We start from the raw sequence: 21056 nt of genomic DNA on the forward strand, positions 1-21056 counted from the left end.
AAGGAGGGATGGGGAGGGGGTAGGAACAGAGTCAAGGAGAAACATAAACTGGCATAAGATTTCCCAGTAGCAACCCTGACCCCCTTTGTAGATGATAATCAAGTTAAGAAATATCAGTACCTTTTCTTGTCCAGAGTCTCATTGTTCCAGTTTTATTGTTTTTGGTTTGCAGGCCCTGCCTGTTACGGACTGAACTGTGTGCCCTCAAACTTCATCATACGAACTCCTAAGCCCCAAGCTGGATCAGGACACCGGAGTCTGGCTTCCATCTCACACTAATACGTCACACAAGCCACTTCACAGCTTTTTTTAAATGGTCCCTCAGGTCCCTCCTGGCTTACTGCTTCTTGAACGTGTTGTCCTAACGAACAGCTGAGAAGATGAGAGCTAGAGGAGCTGGGATCTTCATTAGATTTTTCTAGAAATGACAGGGTTTTGTAAGAAACTGAAACTAATAATAGGATTCTAGTTTTACCTTAAGAGGTCAGAAAGCATTTTGAAAAGCAATTTTAAATTTACTTCTAGGAATTCTAAGTCAAAACGGCAGATGACAAAGGGAGAAGTTGCAAAGCACATAGTAAGAAAAGTCTTTTTTAAAAAAAGATTTTATTTATTTATTTTTAGAGAGGGAAGGGAGAGAGAAAGAGAGAGAAAGAGAGAGAGAGAGAGAAACATCAATGTGGGGTTGCTGGGGGCCATGGCCTGCAACCTAGGCATGTGCCCTGACTGGGAATCGAACCTGTGATACCTAGTTCGCAGCCCACGCTCAATCCACTGAGCTATGCCAGCCAGGGTGTAAGAAAAGTCTTAACTGAGTAATTGTACAAAATAGGTGCTAGAGGATGTTGAACAAAAATGATGGAATAGGAAAAGTTAATTCTTCTGACCTTTAAAAAGTCTTATTTACAATTAGATTAGCTAGTGTAAATTTCATTTCTATGTACTAATTTTTGTTAACTGCATACAAAGTATGACCATGAAGATATGCAGGTAAAACCTAAACAAAAAAGCTTATCAAAGGATGATGAGTGACTAGATTTTCCCAGCAAACTTTAAAATTTTATTTTCCTTCTGGTAAACTCTCCTAATATTTCACAGGAAAAGAATTATCAGTAAATGAAAGAAACCATTCAATAGTCAAATGTTTGTATCAGAATTTTAATGATTTCATCAGTTACAGAATTTACTTTGTTCTTACTATTAAGGTAATAGCACCTTCTAAAAAGAATTTAATGAAACAATTTGATTAAATGTCCAGAGAGCACTTAAATAGTAATGAATAGACCAATTTCCTTTCAGTCATTATATTGGCATCTCAACAATGCAGGCAAGTTCACAGCTACAAAGCAAGCCAAAGTGACTGGTCCCATTTCTAGAATGTCTAATCCAGAGTTCAGACTTCTTGAGTTTGCTACCTGCCATCTAACTTCTTAGTCTTTTAATCCGTAGTACACTTCCAGTGATTCCATTCTATCCTATTAAGAGGTTGTATAATAAAATGAGAGTTAGGTGCTAACATTTTTTATATTGGCATCATTTTAAAAATAATTCACCCACCTCATTTTAGGATCACTTAAATTCAATTGTATTTTTAACAATGCCACATTCATTCTTTACATCTAATTTATCCTTTCTTTCTGAAATACATTTCCCATTTTTCCTAACTGTCCAGTTGGTACGTATTTATACATAAAATTACAGTATCTTCTATGGGCCATGTGTTTCTATTGGTTTCTATGTTCTTCAAGAAAAGCTTTCCTTCACAGAGATTCCTCTTTCCTCTGAGAAACCACGGGCAACACGGCCCTCTCTCCAGCCCAGCTACTTAACAGAGACAAAGCACAGCTCCAGGTGGTTGGAATGAGAGGAGCCAAGATGACCAGGCAGGTGAAAAGCTAACCAGAAAGCAAAGTCTGTTTGTGAACTTGGATTCATCTTTGATTCCACTGAGCACCTGAAGAAAGGCAAACACTCAAATGTTTCATGAAACAAGGCAAGAATCCAGCCTCCTCTTGTTTCAACACCCGTTACTTCTAAGTGTTATTTTGCTAGTTTTTGCCATCAGGCAGCTTTAGCACTGCACTGTGGACAGCGATGGTCCTGCCTCATTTTTTCCCCAGGCTCCACACACCTCATCAAGGACTCAGTGGCCTACATTTTATCTAAGAGTTTATGCTAATTCTGGATCCTCAAATATTCACATCTAAAAGATGCCTGCGCTCTGTTACTGCGTGTTACCAGAAATGAAACACTGTTTTTATCTAATTTGATTTTTAATGGAATTAATAATGATTTAGTTTTCAAAAGAATAATTGCAGAACAAGAGAAAACATTGCTGAGATGATACACGATTGCCAATATTCAAGCCAGTGTTGGACTACAGAGGTAAGAAATGGATATTCATGGTGTTAAAAAGTTAAGAGTAAAATGACCAATCAGGAAATAGCAATAATGAAATTTATGACAGAAAGAATCTGTTTAGACTGAATCTGCCAGTATTTTTCAGAAAATAAAATGAAAACCCCAGTCCCTTGGAAAAAAATATGACAAGGAATGCCCAGACACAGCCTGTTGTTAGGACTGCTGCTCTCCAAAATCCAATGCACAAAGGTCATCCCATTTAACTTTCAACAGTTTTCACTTTGTTCTAGCTCTCCCAAGTTAAGTAAATTTCTGTATTGTTCAGGAATTATTAGAAATTTCATTCAGTTTGAACGATAAACAAGTATTGTGACATGGGCATAAAACGTCTTTTTCAACCAGATCATAAGACATAATTGTCAATAAAGTGCATTTTACATAAAAGTACCCACTAGGAGAGTAATTTAAAGTGCAATATATAAGGTATTTCAAATAGTGCAAAGTTGCTAAATATATACATTGTATGTGCCAAGTCAAAATAAAGCAGGATCTTATCTCTCTATAAGCCAGACAGGACAATGGAAACATACTTCCGCCTTTTTAATGCTTTGCAGATATGTGTGTTTTGGTCCATCTGTGTGTGCATGTGTATGAAGAAAAGGCTGTGCCTGCGTATGTATATAACTGCTTAATGGTCTGTGCAAAGGTCTGAAGGTGGTTTCCTAGAATTCGAAACCTTTAAACACTGACAGAATTATGTGACCTCCACTCCTAAGCAGCATTAAGCTTGTAATAATGGTTGAACTATTTCAGCCTGCATATCTGGTAAGGCAGGCATCTGACTTCGAATTAAATGTTTAACAAAAATTATAAAAAACACAATAACTATAACGCTACCGAGAGAGACCCCTATGAAATATGCATATGACTCTTCTTGCTCATATTCTCCTGGTTTGACACTACCGTGGAGGAGTGTGGTACTCTGCGTGTAAGGAAGTGCTCTCGGAGCTGCCGAACTGAGCAGGTCCTGGACATTCCCGAGTGACCCGTTATGTGGCATGGCAGGGATGCTGAGAAGGTGGCAGAGCAGTGGGTACAGATCTGTGGAGTTCATGGCTTCTCTTGTGAAATTCTTTCTGAAGGCAGGTCCGTGGGCTAAAAATATCGGATGCATTTCTGCTAACATATTATCATAACCATGGTTGCCCACTGTAAAGATAAGATACGTGAAAGGTTAGCCAACCAAAAGGCATTAAAGCAGAAATAACTGTTATACTGTCAAAGTCTGAACAAGTAAATGCAATTTTTATCCAATTTGACTTGTAAAATAGTCTTTCACAAACCATCTTTTCTGTTGTCAACATTGCAATTCACTTTAGGAACTAAAACGGCAAATTACTGCAAAGCGCACTCACAGGCCAATGCTGCCTCAGCAGCACAGGAGGGAGGGTGAAGAGCAAAGCTGAGCCAAGTCGAGGGAAAATGGATCGAGCATTGTTTTTGGAGGCAGGTGAACTACTTGTTAGGACCCTACTATGTTCTAATGATTGTTCTAACGGTGCTCTTAGTCATAAAGACAATAGAGCCATAGTTACTAACAGACGGGGAGAAACAATGGATAAAGCAAAACAAAATATACCCCCAAAATCACACCTCTAGTTACAGTTACAACCTCCTATCAAAAAATCAAGGTCAGGACTTGAGGGTAAAATCTTGACGTTTGTGGTTCAGATCAGCATCCAACTTGGCACCACGTGCCTCGGTAGGCATACAAAAAGGAAAACCTTGAGGGGTCTTCTGACTCACCAAGTGATACAAAATCAAAGGGTGAAAACTGCAGAATCAAAGCTGCACTTTATGTATGTGGTGATGGCACTGTGAATTTTTATTTTATTTTTCAGTTACTGTTTGCATCCAACATTTTTTTTGTATTTAGTTTCAGGTGTACAGCACAGTGGATAGATATTCATATAGATTATACAATGTTCCCTCCGATAATGCAAGTGCCCACCTGGTACCATAGATAGTTATTACAATATTGTTCACCATATTCCCCATAATAAAAGCTGCAAATTAAAAGCATGTGTGCTGAGCATGGCATCTGGTGCAAAGGTGAAGAACCTACTGTTGATGGCAACCTACGAGACAGACTTTATTTTAAAGGTGGTGAGGACAATGTCTAGCAAATCAGTCTCTAGTACCTACATTGCTATGCGGAAATATGTAACAGGAATACAACATTAAAATAATAATAATCCTAAATCAATTTCTCTGCAAAGTCATGAAATGACCCTTAGTCATATCCTCAAAGCAATTCCAAATCTGCCTGGCCAAATCCATAAAAAAAAAAAAGTCCAAATGCCATGATTCTTTTGTATTTATTCAAGTAAAAATAATGCTGGGTTTATGAAATCATCTGTAATTATTTGACAGGGTACTATGCAATTGTATGGAATTCTTTGAGAACATCAAGATTGGGAAATCAGCTGTTATATAATTGGTAATTGATGGGATATTCATTCATTTCTGTAAGAAGTTGGGATCTAGACTCTCGGTCATGAAGATGAAGGTCATTCTCCCAAATCCCACTTTTTACTAGAAAATCCGATTTCACATGAAACCATTCTGACTTATAAAACCTTCCCCATGAAGAGGGACTTTGTCTTCTAGTGGTAGCCCTACCAGAAGTGCCCTACCAGAAGTGCTCGACCCAGTGGGTAACATTTAATAGTGGATGTTTGCGGGCAGCGGTCCTCAAACTCCAGTGTGTCTTCAGCTCCTGGGAGCACATGTAAAATCAGAGTGCTGGGCTTTGCCCTCACAGTTTCTATTCAGTAGATCTGGGTTAGGCTCTAGAATTTGCATTTCTAACCATTTCCCAGGTGATTTGGTTGCTGCTGGTCTAGGGAACACACTCTGAGAACCTCTACTTTTGAACATCCGGGCTTAATCTCTTACAGAACTCAGGCTGAGAAGAAGAGTAGTGGTCAGTATTTAATTATTTTGTTGAATAAATGAACATGATGTAATATAAACAGGAGCATTATTAAGGTTTTCTGTCAAAAATAGGTGTGACCAACCTATTGTGCAATTGTAGTTCCCCAAACCAAACCTGAAGAGGGCCCCTTACAGTCACATCAACTGTACAGTTCTGCGCAGCTCCTCTGACGTAAGAGCTGACTGCACGACACACGGAAATCTGAGCAGGTAAAGCTGGCAACTATTCTCATGGCCGAAGAAATTATTTTTAAAGGCCTTCTTAAAATGGTTCCCCTGATGCGATTACATATCAGTTTACAGATCATTATCTGTATATAAAACCAGTTTTTAGAACTAGAAACCATGTACGTGTACAAATTATACAATAGCATTTACTCTGTCACTATGAATCATGTGTGCTTTACAAGAGTCACCGACAGGCAACTGCTTTTCTTTTCCTCAGTAAACATGCTAGGAACCTAATTCTACCTAAGTGGACATTTTTGTACATCTCTTGAGATATACACACACACACACACACACACACACACACACACACACACAGATCAAGGACAAATACCCAAAAAAGCATTTCAAGATAGTTTCACACAATGTGGTTCCTGCAACATTCAAATAATGCAGAGTAGAAACAAATCCCAGTGAACTGTTAACTGCTCGTCAATGTGTGCTACCCCTCATCCACCAGGAAGGAGCCAACGCCAGGTGGTCCAATACAGGGGGCTGAATACAGGGACTAGTCATAAAAGTGTTGAAGATCTGAGAAGCAAATGTGATTAGGAACAGTGGGAACCTCCTATGGGCCCCAGGGCTGGGTGGACAGCGGTTTTTCTCAGTAAGAGCTGAGGCCATAGGAACAGTTGTCCAGAGGGAGCTGGGATCACAGAGGAAATGCAGCCAGTTAGGCACATAGCCTAAGGCAGAAAGTAGGGAACAAATACTCTGGGTGTGAAAATGTTCCATTGGCCAAACCTAACCAGAAACCAGATCACAAAGGAGCCTAGGAATTTACCATATTTTGCCATGCATAATGTGCTCCTGTGTATAATGTGTACGCATAACATTCTGTGCACATTATACAAGGGATTATTACACCCATGGTATGTGACATTATAACCCTGTATAATGTGCATCTTTATTTTTCTCTCAAAAATCTGGGCAACAGTATGCATTATATATGGCAAAATGCAGTAAATCTGCAGTAAAGCAGAGCAGGGAGTTTGAGAGCAAATATGCAAAGGACAGACACAATGACACAAGATGAGTAAAATCCTGTCAATGGCATTTCCATTTGGCTAGCTTGTTAAAAGCGGTGTAAGAAGAAAAATTACACATTAAGGATGGCAGAAAGTGCCTCATTTTGCATGTTTGAATTTTAAATGGAAGTTCCATTATATTACAAATTCATTCAGTGGCGATAGCTCCAAAACTATATCACTAGGTATTAGGAAAGCACAACTTGATACATTATTTTCCATGATACATTCACTTCTTTTTAGAAATGGCTCCAAGGTGTAAAGCAAAGCTGGCCTACATTTGGTAGAGCCAGAAGGGTGAACAAAACAAAACACACAAAAAACCTAGAATGCTAACAATTGTGAATAAAAACTAGAGTTTAAATTCTAATGAACTCAGAATATAAAACGGATAGAGAAAATAATTCCATTCATGAATTTCAGTTACGTTTTTCTCAGAAACAGAATAGTTATTATAGCTGACAGTATAGGTCACTGTGCATATTTTTGGTTTGATGGCTTCAAGAGAAGTAAATGTTTCGTTTTTAGAAGGTTGCCTCTCATTAAAGCCCCAGAGATCTTTAATTTGCTTTTAGTGTATGATATTAGCTAGTTATTCAATCAGTAAGTAAACTGCTGTGTTATCCATAGTGTCCACTTTAGCAAATGGTGATGTAGAATGGGGAGAAATAACTGTAACATACTTACACATAAAATCATCTGACTTATTCTGTAAAATATACCATCCTTTGTCAGCCACTGCTATAATTGGCTGAATGCGACCGTTGTATTTGTAATGCCATCTTTCTGGAATCTCTTCTTTTTTGTAAACAGTCATATTAGGATGAGCATGAGCTAGTGCCTCATAGACGTCATCAAATTTTCCTATAAGAGAAAGGAGAAGGGGGCACTCAGAACAAAGCTGTCACTGCTATAATCAAAGAAAACAACCGCAGCAACAGAGGTCGATCAATGCAGATGCCCCACTGAGGGAAAAGACAGCAAGCTGCACATAACGGAATCTAGCCAGACACTTGAGAACTCCCAATCCCTTTGAGAAAAAAATCTTGAGGGAGGAAACAGAGAGAATTCATCTCCTATTCTAAGGAAATTCACCTTAAACAATTAAGAGATCATTGTAAAGAATCTGAAATCTCTAATTTGAGATTTCTTAAACACACACACACACACACACACACACACACACACACACTAATACTGCAATACCCAAGCTAAAACAAAGGGTTACATTCTGGTAGTTATTGAGTGCAGAGATAGAGAATCTCTAGGTAAGAAAATATAGTGAGTGGAGGGTGAGGGTTGGGTGGAAGGCAGATTGTAAAGTGGAAAAGTTCTTTAAAACCCTGGAGGTCTTGCAAAAGGGCTCCCGATAACTTCATATACAGTGAACCTGGGCAATGTCTCCATTCCTTTTCTTGTTTTTCAAATCCACTCAGCAGGGGTTCTTCCCTGCCTCCCACACCCAACAAGGCAACACCTGTGAGTTTTATAAGGAAAACTGAAGAGTTACTGCGATTTTCTGAAACAACAAACTTGCTATTTGATATTGAATTTGTTGAAATGTCTGCATGTAGGCACATGTGCATATTTTAACATTCATTGTTTCCTATGATTCTCTAAATTCCCCTTTGAGGGATAGATCTCTCATTTGTTCGGCAGACAACTTTTCAAAATCTGTTCTCTCATTTGATACCTAGACTAACCCTAGGAGGTGATAAAACACAGGTCAGAGGAGTTGGCCCAGGTCTTGCTCTGCACTTACACTAGGATCTGGGGATGTAATACCAGGTGACAGGCTGCTATGAGGCTTTGAGGAGAGGTTATAAAAACTCAGGGTATTGTTATTACTTCCCCTACTCGTTGTTAAGAAAATGAAATCTCAGTTTTCTCCTTCCTCCACTCCACTGCTTTGCTATTAAGCAGGCCCTAAGGATCTACAGAAGGCTTTGCGGGCTTCTAAAAAACCACTGTCATTCTGTCTTCCCATCTCAATCGTTCTGAGAAGGGGGCTGTAGCTTTCATCATATATGATGATTCCAAAATCATTAAATCCAACTGCTATAAATATATGGAGAGCATCAATTCCAATACTCTAGGGAAAAAGTGAAAAACTACACTCCAAGTCATTGGAGTTGGTTTGAGGAAATAACAAAATATTGTTAGGTTGGTTTGAGGAAACAACAAAATATTCTGTTAGCCACTGACAGCTGTCAGAGGGGAAGTGGTTGTGGGGATGGGTGAAAAAGGTGAAGGGGGTAAACAAAGAGAAAGAAACTCTTAGGTACAGATATCAGTGTGGTGATTACCAGAGGGGAAAGGGGGTGGGGGAGGTGGAAGAGGGTAGAGGGGGGATAAATGGTGATGGAAGGAGACTTGACCTGGGGTGGGGAACACCCAACACAATATACAGAGGATGTATCATAGAATTGTACACCGGAAACCTATATAATTTTATTGACCCATGTCACCTCAATACATACAATAAAAATTTAAAAAAATATCCTGTTAGCGTATATTCCAGGGAGTAGCTAGGGCCTGCAGGTAAACACCTGCAGGTAGCACTGAAGGAAACCAGAAAGGAACCAGCTCCAACAGGTTAAGGCATCTATTACAAACTTAAGGCAACCAAGAGCTTGTTATAATAATAGTAAAACCCCTGCTTCTGGGAGGGCTTTGATTGCCATTTTCTGAAAATAGGACACATGAAGAGGCACGGCCTGCTAATGTGCCCATGCCTTCCCTACACCAACCCTTACCACTATGACAAAAATTTCCATCAAGAATACACATTAATTTGACAGGATAAAAGTTGCTTTGGATGTTATTCCATGTGGGCTCCTCATCCGGCTGCAGATAAATTTCACTCTGTGTGGCAACCATTCTTATTGTAAATTCTGGTACCTTGCTCACCCAGAAGTGAACCCAATTCACCAGTTCAGTAATAAAGAGAGAGAACTAGAGAAAGAGAGAGACAAGAGAGGTTTCGTTTTTTCAGGGCCTAAGGGTTAAATCCCTGAACACGACCACATCACAGGCAAGCATGTTAAAGCCACAGAAACAGAAACTCCCCACCCGACTGCACTGCACACACGCAGACCTGAGTTTTGACTCAGGCAGAACTTACCTTCCTTTGGCAAAATGGCTGCTACTGGTGACTGGTCAATCAGGACATAGTGGTCTTTATCCAGGTACTGGTCAAGTTCTATCACCCTTTCCTCAGAACACTGGGTCATCCCGTGATCACTCGTGATGATCAGGTTTAGAGTGTTCCACAGCTTCGCCTTTTTCAGCATTTGTATGAGATACCCTAACTTGTTGTCAATGTCTGAAATGACAGGGCCCATGAGTGGGCTGTCAGGCCCCAAAGTGTGGCCCATGTCATCAGGGTCTTCCCAATAGAGAAGACCGAGATTGATGGGTTCTTTTGACGTAAACCATTCAATAATTTTGGCAACTCTATCTTCAAATGAAACAGACTCATTGTAAAGCATGTAGTGAGTAGGAAAGATCTGATGTATTTTTACATCTGTTCCAGGCCACATGGCTGCACCACTAGTGTGTCCGGCCCTCTGATTTGTGATCCATATTGGCGTTGCTTCTTCCCAAAACTCAGAATCATAAATATTCATGGTATCCAAGGAGAAAGATTTGTTCAGAATAGAATCAAACATGTCATTTGCAACAATCCCATGATTCTCTGCAAAGAGGCCAGTTACCAAAGTATAGTGGTTAGGATAGGTCTTCGTAATAAAAATATTAGTAACCTGCTTCACATGAACACCATATTTCATAACGTAATGAAAATGAGGTGTTGGAACTCTATATAAGTAATCCCAACGGAATCCATCAAATGAAACTAGGAGAACCTTTTGCTGGTCTGGTTGGAGAGAAAATGTAATTGAAAGTGTTAATGTAGCAAGTATGAAGGCCACCCAGATGAATTTTGAAGTCATTTTCAAAGTACTTGATCAGCTCAGCATAAGATAATCTGTATTAAAAAGATACAGAAGTTAGTAACATTTGGAAAATAATTTTATTTTGTATACTTTACCCAAAACTGAGAGTGATAGGGCTTAGTAATCTCAGTTATATCATAAATCGTAGCCTTGAAGGATTATGTTGCAGAACTCCATCTTAAACAAGATACCTGAGACTACCTGTAAAAAAGCTAAGAATTTAAGCTGCATTAGAATGTTTTAGTTTCAAGAACTTAACAAAAATGAAAATATTCCTCAAAGGAATTATTTTAATAGGTTCTCAAATATCATTTTAAAATATGATATAATTTGCATACAGATTTTCAGGTTATATAATTTCATACATTTTCAGGTTGACCCAGACTTCTGACAGTAAAACACCTGTGAACATTGGCAAATCCAATAATAATGCTTAAAAAAATGTATGGTTTTCAAAGTCAAAGCCTTATATTGGGTTAGCCAAAAAAGTCCATTATATTTTTTATATAAAATAAAACACAAACTTTTCATTTTCACCAATAACTATTGATTTGAGTATTTTGAGTATGTCAGCCATCTCCTGCTATTGGTTTCTAATGGATAGAGGCCAGGGGTGCTGCTAAAAATCTTCCATGCATAAGACAGCCCCACAGTAAAGAATTATTTGGTCAAAATGTCAATATACCAGAAAACTTTGCAAACCACTTCTGACATGGATGATCAGTCACAGCACCTTCTCCATACACTGCACAAACCTTTTTTTGTGCTTAGTTGTGTTTTTACCTTTCTTGAAATAATAAAGCATAATACTGCTGAAAATATTACATATTTTCTTCCATCTTCAATATTAAAATGGATGCACAAAAATGCACCAATTTTGATTTTTTAAAATGCATGTTGATACGACAGCTGTCACGATACACCACAATTGTTTCAAATGAAGTTAAAGACAACTAAGCACTACTAGAGCCATCATGCAGAAAAAAAGTAGTGGACTTTTTGGCCAACCCAATATTTGGCTCATCATGGTCAGAGCTGTTACTAGAAAAAGGAGAAAATACACTGACTTGGTTTCTTGAAGAGACATAAAATTTGTGACATTAAAATATATTTGTGAAATGTAGTCTGCATTAATTTAATAATCAAATCATAGCCTTCTTTAAACAATTAGATTCTGAAGTACGTACAGAAACATATTTCTGAAATTTGATGTTGACCTTCCTAATGTCAAAATTTGTTAACATTTAATCTTATCAGTGACATGTGGAAAAAAAGCACTTCCCAGATTAAATATTATCTCTCTGGACCAAGGTTCTTGGTGTATTCATTTTTTTAAATCTGCATATATTTCTAAAAAGCTTTTATTCTATTCAAGAAAGCTAATAAGAGGCAATATGCAGACCTCCTGCCAAGATGGAGGAGTAGGTAGATAGATACATTTTGCCTCCTCTCACAACCATAAGAAGGACAACAAATTTAAAACCCAAAAATAACCAGAACTGCAAGAAAATCGAACTGTATGGAAGTCCTACAACCAAAGAGTTAAAGATGACACATTCGTCCAGACCGGTAGGAGGGGCGGAGACAGGCAGCCAGGCGGAGAGGATTCACGGCAAGGCGGCGGTGACTGGAGGATGGGCACTGGCGAGGTGGTGGCTGGCTGAGCTGGTGGTCCCACATTTGCATGCGGATGAACCAGGAAGAACAGCTGGGGAGCAAGACAGACCATGCAACCCAGGGCTCTGGCATGGGAAATAAAGCCTCAAAACCTCTGACTAAAAAAACCTGTGGTGGGTTGAGGCAGCAGGAGAAACTACCAGCCTCACAGGAGAGTTTGCTGGAGAGACATACAGGGTTCTAGAACGTACACAAACCCACCCACCCGGGGAATCAGCACCAGAAGGGCCCAATTTGCTTGTGGGTAGTGGAGAAAGTGACTGAAAACCGACTGAGAACAATTCAAGCAGCATTATTCCCTCTTGGACTCCTCCCCCACATACAGCATCACAACACAGCAATGTGGGTTGCCCTACCCTGGCGAACACCTAAGGCTCTGCCCCTTACTACATAACAGGAATGCAGAGACAAAGAAATATGGCCCAAATGGAAGAAGAGATCAAAACTCCACACAAAAAAAACTAAATGATGAAGAGATAGCCAACCTATCAGATGCATAGTTCAAAACACTGGTAATCAGGATGTTCACAGAATTGCTTGAATTTGGTCACAAATCAAATGAAAAAATGAAGGCTATGCTAAGTGAGATAAAGGAACATGTATAGGGAACCAACAGTGAGGGGACGGAAACTGGGACTCAAATCAACGGTGTGGACCAGAAGGAAGAAACAAGCATTCAACTAGAACAGAATGAAGAAACAAGAATCCAAAAAAAATGAGGAGAGGCTTAGGAACCTCCAGGACAACTTTAAACATTCCAACTTCTGATTCATAGGGGTGCCAGAAGAGGAAGAGCAAGAAATTAAAAACTTATTTGAAAAAATAATGAAGGAGAACTTCCCCAATCTGGCAAAGGAAATAGACTTCTAGGAAGTCCAGGGAGCTCAGAGAGTCCCAAAGAATTTGGACTCAAGGAAGCACACACCAAGGCATATCATAATTATGTTACCAAAGATGAAAGATAAGGATAGAATTTTAAAAGCAGCAAGAGAAAAGGAGACAGTTACCTACAAAGGAGTGCCCATTAGACTATCAGCAGATTTCTCAAAAGAAACCTTGCTGGCAAGAAGGGACTGGAAAGAAGTATTCAAAGTCATGAAAAGCAAGGATCTACAACCAAGATTACTCTGTCTAGCAAAACTATCCTTTCAAATGGAAGGGCAGGAAAAATGCTTCCCAGATAAGGTCAAGTTAAAGGAGTTGCTCATCACCAAGCCCTTATTATACGAATGTTACAGGGATTTATCCAAGAAAAAGATAATCAAAAATACAAACAATAAAATGACAACAAACTCACACCTATGAACAACAGAACCAAAACTAAAACCAAAACCAAAACCAAAATGAATTAAGCAAACAACTATAACAGCAACAGATTCACAGAAACAAAGATCAAATGGAGGGTTATCAGTGGATGGGGGAGGGGGCAGAATGGGGGAAAAGGTATGGGGAATAAGGAGCATAAATGGTAAGTACAAAATAGACAGGGGGAGGGTTAGAATAATATGGGAAATGGAGAAGCCAAAGAACTTGTATGTACAACCCATGGACATAAACTAAGTTGGGGGGATGATGGTGGGAGGTGGAGGTACAGGGCAGAGGGGAATAAAGAGGAGAAAAAATGGGACAACTGTAATAGCATAATCAATAAAATATATTTTTAAAAAAGAGACAATATGAATAAACAATACATATGTACATTTTGTCAGTTCTCATTGGGCCTGCAAATCAACTGAGGATGTTTTGTTTTCCCTTTTTCCTGTCCATTCTTGCAGGAAGGTATTTATAAGCCCACCAAAAATTGTAACCAATGATATTTTGTGACAAGAAATCTCTCTCTTTTTTAAAGATTTTATTTATTTATTTTTAGAGAGGGAAAGGAGGGAGATAGAGAGAGAGAAACATCAATGTGCGGTTGCTGGGGGTCAAGGCCTGCAACCCAGGCATGTACCCTGACTGGGGATCAAACCTGCGACACTTTGGTTCGCAGCCCACGCCCAATCCACTGAGCTATGCCAGCCAGGGCATAAGAAATCTCTTAAATTCAGCTCTGACATCTTCCTAATTTGAGTACACTGAAGACATTTTTAAACCTCAAAATAGACCCTGTCTTGCCCTGCTCTATATATTATAGCTATAGGGAAATAAAAACTGCTTGTCATACTTGCATTGTTTGTTTTTTAATCGTGATTTCACCATACACAGAACTGAATTAGTTAAACTGAAATTGTCTTATTAGTCTCTAGACAATGGTTCAAAACACATTTAAAAACTATTGCTCAGATGGCAGTAGTGTTTCCAATTCTGGAAGGGACCTTAAAAATCTGTTCCAATGGGGAACTATAAATATATTCACTAACATATGTGGATGAGGATGGTGGTTACTTCTTTCTCCTTTTTCTATTACCTTCCTAACACAAGGTTAATATGAACCAAATATAATTTAGGCCGAAAAATGAATCAACTACATGAACCACCTGATTTTCCTCTGCTAAGTAAATTAATTTAGCAACTGTGGTAAGCAGTAAAGAACTGCTTTCCTGGGACAAAGGAAAACAAACAAAGGGTAAGTGTTGTCTAAAGCTTAAGAATGTTTGCTAAGCAGAACCAACGTTATCACATGGATGACACAGAGCAATGCACAGAGAGTGGGGGTTGGGATGAATGAAATCTCAGTTTTCTTTTTTTTTAATGCACAGAATGCTGCACAGTGCAACGGAATCCTTAGCTCTGGGTCCAGATTTCACTGGGCTGCTTTCCAGTTCCTCCCCCCCCCCCCACCCCGCCCCAGACAAGTCTTGAAAGTCGAAAGTCTGGAGAGAAGGGCGCTAAGAAACGCGAAGAGGGGAAGTGCAGGAGGATTAAGTGTCTCTTGAGAGAATAGACCTTAAGAGGGTGATGCATCGCCCCACCGTCTCCACAGGCTTCCATCCTAGACATTGGGCAGGGTTTCGGCGTAGGGTACGCCCACCGATGCTGGCAGATGCCCCAACAAGAGCTGTGTGTGGAACTGAGGGGTCGTCTGGGGGCCTACCAGCAGCCCACTGGAGCCGCGTGGGTCCCTGGGAAGGAAGCAGCCCATTCTTACCTTCGCAGCGATCTGGTCAGTGCCCACCGGTTTCGGACAATGGAAGGGAGGATCTAGAGTGGGTTCCCTTCGGCAGTCCCTGGGCAAGAACCGGCAGGTGGCAGAAGTGAGGGGCACCCTCGAACCCCCAGCCACTCAGCAGCAAGCAATGTCTGCACGGAGCACCTGACCACCACGCTTCCACCCCGTAGGCCCCGCCTCTTGGCTTTCATTTGCTCCAGTGGGGCTGGTTACTGTTAGCGGGCTCCTGGGAGTCGCTGAACTGACTGTCAATCATGGGGAAAGGGCGGGTGCTGCTTGGGTTTGGATGACTGGGGGTGGGGGGCGGGAGCCCCCAGAAGCGAAAAGCCGTAGCAGACCGCGCTGGGAGGTCGGTGCGGACATTCCTGGTACTTTGTGTTCCCTGAGGTCGTCTCTTTGTCTGGGCACCAAACGTTTCCGAAGTGTGCCTTTTCTAGACGGGCAGTAGTGCTGTAATCAGTGATGCAGAGAGGTTATAAAGCTCTACCCCAGTGGTTTGTACACTCACTGTTTTTGTTAAAAGGACTTTTAATTCTCTTATCTGTTAAGGTAACCAAATGTGGTTACCTTACCATATGTGGTAAGACACACACATTGGTCAATGACGCCATACCCTGGGTTTTGTTCTGAGGAACGCCAAGGGATATCGATAGGACGTTGAAATTTAATATAAATCTTTTTATTAGTTGGTGTTGGCACCTCACAAAAAATTTAATTCAAAAGGATTTAATTTAGCTCTCTAGCCCCCATGGTTGTTGTCCAGGTTTTGGTAATACTCGTATATAAGGTCTCAGGGATCTGCAATAGCGATGCACCTGAGAATGAACAAGTTAAACCAAGCCAGGTTCAGGATTAAGTTAATTTGCACAGCCAGAGAGGAAGAACAGCTACTGATAGTTGCATCTAGGCTGTAGACTCTTTTTCAGGCTTGACTTCCAAACATGCATTAAAGCTGTGAACTTCGGGTCCTACTTCTCTTTCAGGAAGTGTTCTTTGAATTGACCCTGTTTCTTCTGCTCCCTTACTGTAGTGAATTAATTTTTCAAGTTTTTTTGGTAATCGATGGTATTTTTAGGATGGCAGGAGTGTGGTGGGCAAGTGCACAGGTTGCCAATCTGATGCTAACTATAAGTATCATAAATTGTAGCGGTGACTTCCAGCTCCCCTGAAAGGATTTGTCCACTTACACAATTTCCTAGGCCTAATTCTGACCACTTTGCAACAGATGTTACTGCAATAGGCAGTAATATCTGCTTGGTTGTTGCAACTTAGGTTTCAGCATCTAATCACCCTGTAAAACAGCAAGCAAAAACAGTGGCTTTGGCTCTGTCTGGAGTTCTTGTTTCCTGTCTGATATGCAGGAGCTGTGAAATGATAGACATTCCTGTTAATATTTAAGTGAGACAAGCATTTTGGTCATAGTTCTTTCTTTCCTCCTTATAGATGGGACAGTCCCTACCCCATTGGCTCCTTTCTGATTATGTCACACCATCCCAAAGGGCATCTGGTCACTCTGCTTGGGCCTTTTATTTGTAGTAATGTGAGTTTATGGTTTTCTACATGTGGGATGGGGATTAAAAGGGAGGCTGGTTTTGTAATTAGCCAGACACTGTGACAATGAAATTGTACAAGTTGTTCCATGACTCCAAAGCCCTGTCCCTTGAAGTTGCCCAAACCTGGAACAAGTGGTCAAATATTATAAATCCCTAACCCCTGAAAATAAGCCAAACCTGTGTTCACCCCAAACACTCAAAGAACAGCTTATGCTGATTAGAGAGCAGAGGTAGGGAAAATGAGCCTTTTATTATGGGTCACTGAACACTCTGTCTTGCTCTGCAAAGTTTTTATGGAAGGCACGACTGTATTCTCCAGCCACCCCTGTGAAATAGGATGGTACGGCTGGTAACCGCAGTACACAACTCAGAAAATGACTCGTGAGGGGCTCAGTGAGTGCCAGACACGCTTTCCAGGTCTCCATGTAATGATATTTAGTGTTCCACTGGTAGGCCTATTATACAACTCATGTCCCTAATCAGAAAATATCTGGCTAAAATAGTATAGTTAGAGGAACAATTGTAAAAACATGGAATTCTGCTTACACAACTGTACCAGCCCTTCTGCCTGACCCGTTGCCTCAATTTCTGTCCCTCTGCAATAACTACTCAGCAAATCATTGCAGCATAAGCCATAATCTGACACTGACTATAGCTCTTCCTTTATATTATTGAATTAATATAATCATCATTGAGCTAGTAATGATTTTCTGAATAATGGAGGGACAGAAGAGTCAACTTCTCTCATGGGTTTTGGGGAAAGGGTGAGGGTCTCTGTTGTCTAAGGCAGTCAAATCGGGATTTGAGGGTCGGATTCTTTTCTTCTTCCTCAGGAGCTGGAAGAGGTTTGTGCTAAAACTGAAATATGATCTGTTCTTAATGAAATAGCTAAGACTGGCTCTGCCACAGAAGTTCATTTTCAGATCTAGTCTGTATACTGTGGTGGGGAAAATGAACAAAAATTATTTTACAATGTTAAAAATCTGTAAGGTTGCAATACATCAAACAACTAAACTAAAAGTCTGCCTCTTAATCCTGTACACTAACATATTCTGCAAAATGTGGACCTCACATGTTAACAGCCACAGGTTAGGAAACATTGGGACTGTGGTTCTGGACTGGCCTTCGTTTTTAATGCATAGTAGGAGTTCAGTAATTTGGACTCATCAGAAGTTCAGTAAAAAGATGATTTATAGATTAGTCCAAGTATTTTTATGCCTATTAGTAATTGATATATTGTACTAAATAGAACTACATTTTTCACACAAACAAGTATCATGCTTTATCCTCTAGAGGCTTTATGTAAGTCAAGTATTACCTTATAAACTTCTGTGTATTGTATTTTGTAAATTGTGTCACACTGTATTATTTTCCTAGGATTACTGTAACAAACAACCACAAGCAATGTATTCTCTCACAGTTTTGGAGGCTAGAAGTCTGAGATCAAGATGTCAGCAGGCTACACTCCGTCCAGAGGCTCTAAGTAAGCATCCTCCTCCCTGACCCGCGTGGCTCAGTTCACTGGATGTTGTCCCACAAAGCAAAAGTTTGATTCCTGGTCCTGGTCAGGCAGATCAGGGCACATGCCTGGGTTGCGGGTTCATCCCTGGGTTGGGATGATATGAGAAACAACCATATCTGTGCAAATTTACTATGATTGTGGGATGACCTAAAAAAGAAATATTATCTTTCTCCAAGATAAAAAGGACATTTTTTTCCATTCTAGATATTTATATTTAAAATGTAAATGTAAACATCCTTTGCAACTATTATGTAGCTTGAGAGAATACTGGGTTCTTTGGTAAGTATTATGCTTCATGAGTATGCAAAGCAGGTAGCAATGGCTTTATGCCTTTATTGCTTTCTTGGCACGAGGCTGGGAAAGCCATGGGAGGGCATTCCCTGCCCTATTCCTGGATGGCTGCAATTTCGTAATTGGAAATTTGTTTCCCTGTCCTAAGGCTTTTCTTCTAGGAGTGATGCCAGATTCATCTGTCCTAGCCTTTTACTCACATGTGTGTGCATGTGTGTGTGAGAGACTAAGTCTGTCCTATTCACTCAGAGTAGCGCAATTTCTTGGGGAGAAAGACCCTAAGAGGAATGGGGCAGTTGGTTGAGCATTTTCATTTGAGAGGCAGCTGAAGGAATAGACTGGGACGCCTAGAGAAGAGTGAAAACAGGATAGAGAGTAAAGGGAGCACACCCAAAGCCGACATCTCTTGTAATTCCTTTCACGTAGCTCTGCTCTTTGACAGACATGAAGCAGCAGTTCCCTGAAGGGATACATAAAGTCGCAGATGACAGAGAGGACACTTGGTTTATAGAGACACTCCAAGTTTTTCCTTTAGTGTTTTGAATAGCCTTTGGCCTAAAAACTTTATACTCGATCACCAACTTACGCCATACACAAAAATAAATTCAAGGTGGATATAAAACTTAAATATAAGTCATAACACCATGGAAGTCCTAGAGGAGAACACAGACAGGAAACTCTCAGATATTCCATGCAGCAATATTTTCACCGATATGTCCTCTAGAGCAAGGGATATAAAGGAAAGAATAAGCAAATGGGATCTCATAAAAATAAAAAGCTTCTGCACAGCTAAAGAAAACAGCATTAAAATGAAAAGAGAACCAACCGTATGGGAAAACATATTTGCCAATGATTCTTTAGGCAAGGGTTTGATCTCCAAAATATATAAAGAACTCACATGACTCCACTCCAGGACAACAAACAAGCCAATTAAAAAATGGGCAAAGGACTTGAATAGACACTTCTCCAAGGAGGACATACAAAGGGCCCAGAGACATATGAAAAGATGCTCAGCATCACCAGCCATTAGAGAGATGCAAATTAAAACCACAATGAAGTGTCATAGGTTTGATTCCCAGTCAGGGTACATGCCTGGGTCACAGGCCATGACCCCCAGCAACCACACATTGATGTCTCTCTCTCTCTATCTCCCTCCTTTCCCTCTCTAAAAATAAATAAATAAAATCTTTAAAAAAACACACACACACACAATGAGATACTGCTTCACACCAGTAGGAATGGCCCTCATAAGCAAATCAAAAAACACCAAGTGTTGGAGAGGTTGTGGAGAAAAGGGGACCCTGGTGCACTGTTGGTGGGAATGTAGACTGGTACAACCACTATGGAAAGCAGTATGGAATTTCCTCAGAAAACTAAAAATGGAACTGCCTTTTGACCCAGCAATTCTACTGCTGGGATTATATCCTAAGAACCCTGAAACACCCTGAATCCAAAAGGACCCATGTATCCCAATGTTCATAGCAGCACAATTTACAATAGCCAAGTGCTGGAAGCAACCTAAGTACCCATCAGTAAATGAGTGGGTCAAAAAACTGTGGTACATTTACACAATGGAATACTATGCAGCAGAAAGAAAGAAGGAACCCCCACCCTTCACAATAGGATGGATGGAACTGGAGAGCACCATGATAAGTGAAATAAGCTAGGCAGTGAGGGACAAACATCATATGATCTCACCTATAAGTGGAACCTAATCAATAAAACAAACAAGCAAGGAAAATATAAACAGAGACACAGAAATAAAGAACAAACTGACAGTAACCAGAGGGGAGGTGGAAGGGGATAAGGAGGGGGAAGGAGGAAGGGTTTTCAGGAACATGTATGAAGAACACATGGACAAAACCAAAGGGGGCTAGGATCAAGGGTTGGAAGTGGGAATGGCTGGGGTGGGGAGGGGATTGGTGTGGGGAAAATGGAGACAACTGTACTTGAACAAAAATATAAAAAACGGGAAAAAAACTTTATATAAAATGTTTTCATCACAAATTTCAATATCTTGTGAATTAGACAATACCTGTTGTCTCATTTCACAAAGGACTCTGGCCCCCACACCTTGCTATGAGCCATCTGCTTTCCAGGTCTCTGCCCTTTAATGGGGACTCTAGTTCACAGGAGAATCTATCCAGTGTGAATGGAGTTTGGCTGATTAACTCATCTATTTATGCTTAGAATCAAAGACATATGCATGTCTGGGCTCATTGGCTGGAGTTAATGGTGCTATTCATGGTGGTGGGCCAGAGTAAACCTACTGACCCATCTATATAGAGATTTAAGCTGCTATTTTATAAATAACAGTTTTATTGAGATATAATT

The 21056-nt window shown here is 40.2% G+C and overlaps 2 protein-coding genes across 3 annotated transcripts in view; one reads left to right on the forward strand and one right to left on the reverse strand.

Moving 5' to 3' along the window:
• Positions 1-1715, forward strand: part of ENPP4 (ectonucleotide pyrophosphatase/phosphodiesterase 4) — a 32408-nt gene extending 30693 nt beyond the window's left edge. Inside the window, exon 4 of the mRNA XM_045844171.1 lies at positions 173-1715. Coding sequence (XP_045700127.1) covers positions 173-279 — 107 coding nt within the window. The 3' untranslated portion in view covers positions 280-1715. The remainder of the gene's footprint in view (positions 1-172) is intronic.
• On the reverse strand, positions 1142-15525 carry ENPP5 (ectonucleotide pyrophosphatase/phosphodiesterase family member 5). 2 transcript variants are annotated; one of them, XM_045844164.1, is made up of 4 exons: positions 15336-15525; positions 9739-10311; positions 7302-7478; positions 1142-3570 (listed from the first exon to the last, which is right to left on the reverse strand). In XM_045844164.1, exons 2-4 carry the CDS (start codon positions 10283-10285, stop codon positions 3143-3145), a joined length of 1152 nt encoding a protein of 383 aa, XP_045700120.1. In that variant the 5' UTR covers positions 10286-10311; positions 15336-15525; the 3' UTR covers positions 1142-3142. The 2 variants fall into 2 exon arrangements, with proteins under 2 accessions (XP_045700120.1, XP_045700119.1); XM_045844163.1 differs by having other exon boundaries at positions 9739-10602.
• Positions 15526-21056: the final 5531 nt, after the last annotated feature.

Source organism: Phyllostomus hastatus, unplaced genomic scaffold (genome assembly GCF_019186645.2).
Source record: "Phyllostomus hastatus isolate PE091 unplaced genomic scaffold, TTU_PhHast_1.1 phas_contig_40, whole genome shotgun sequence".
Taxonomy (NCBI): Eukaryota; Metazoa; Chordata; class Mammalia; order Chiroptera; family Phyllostomidae; genus Phyllostomus; species Phyllostomus hastatus.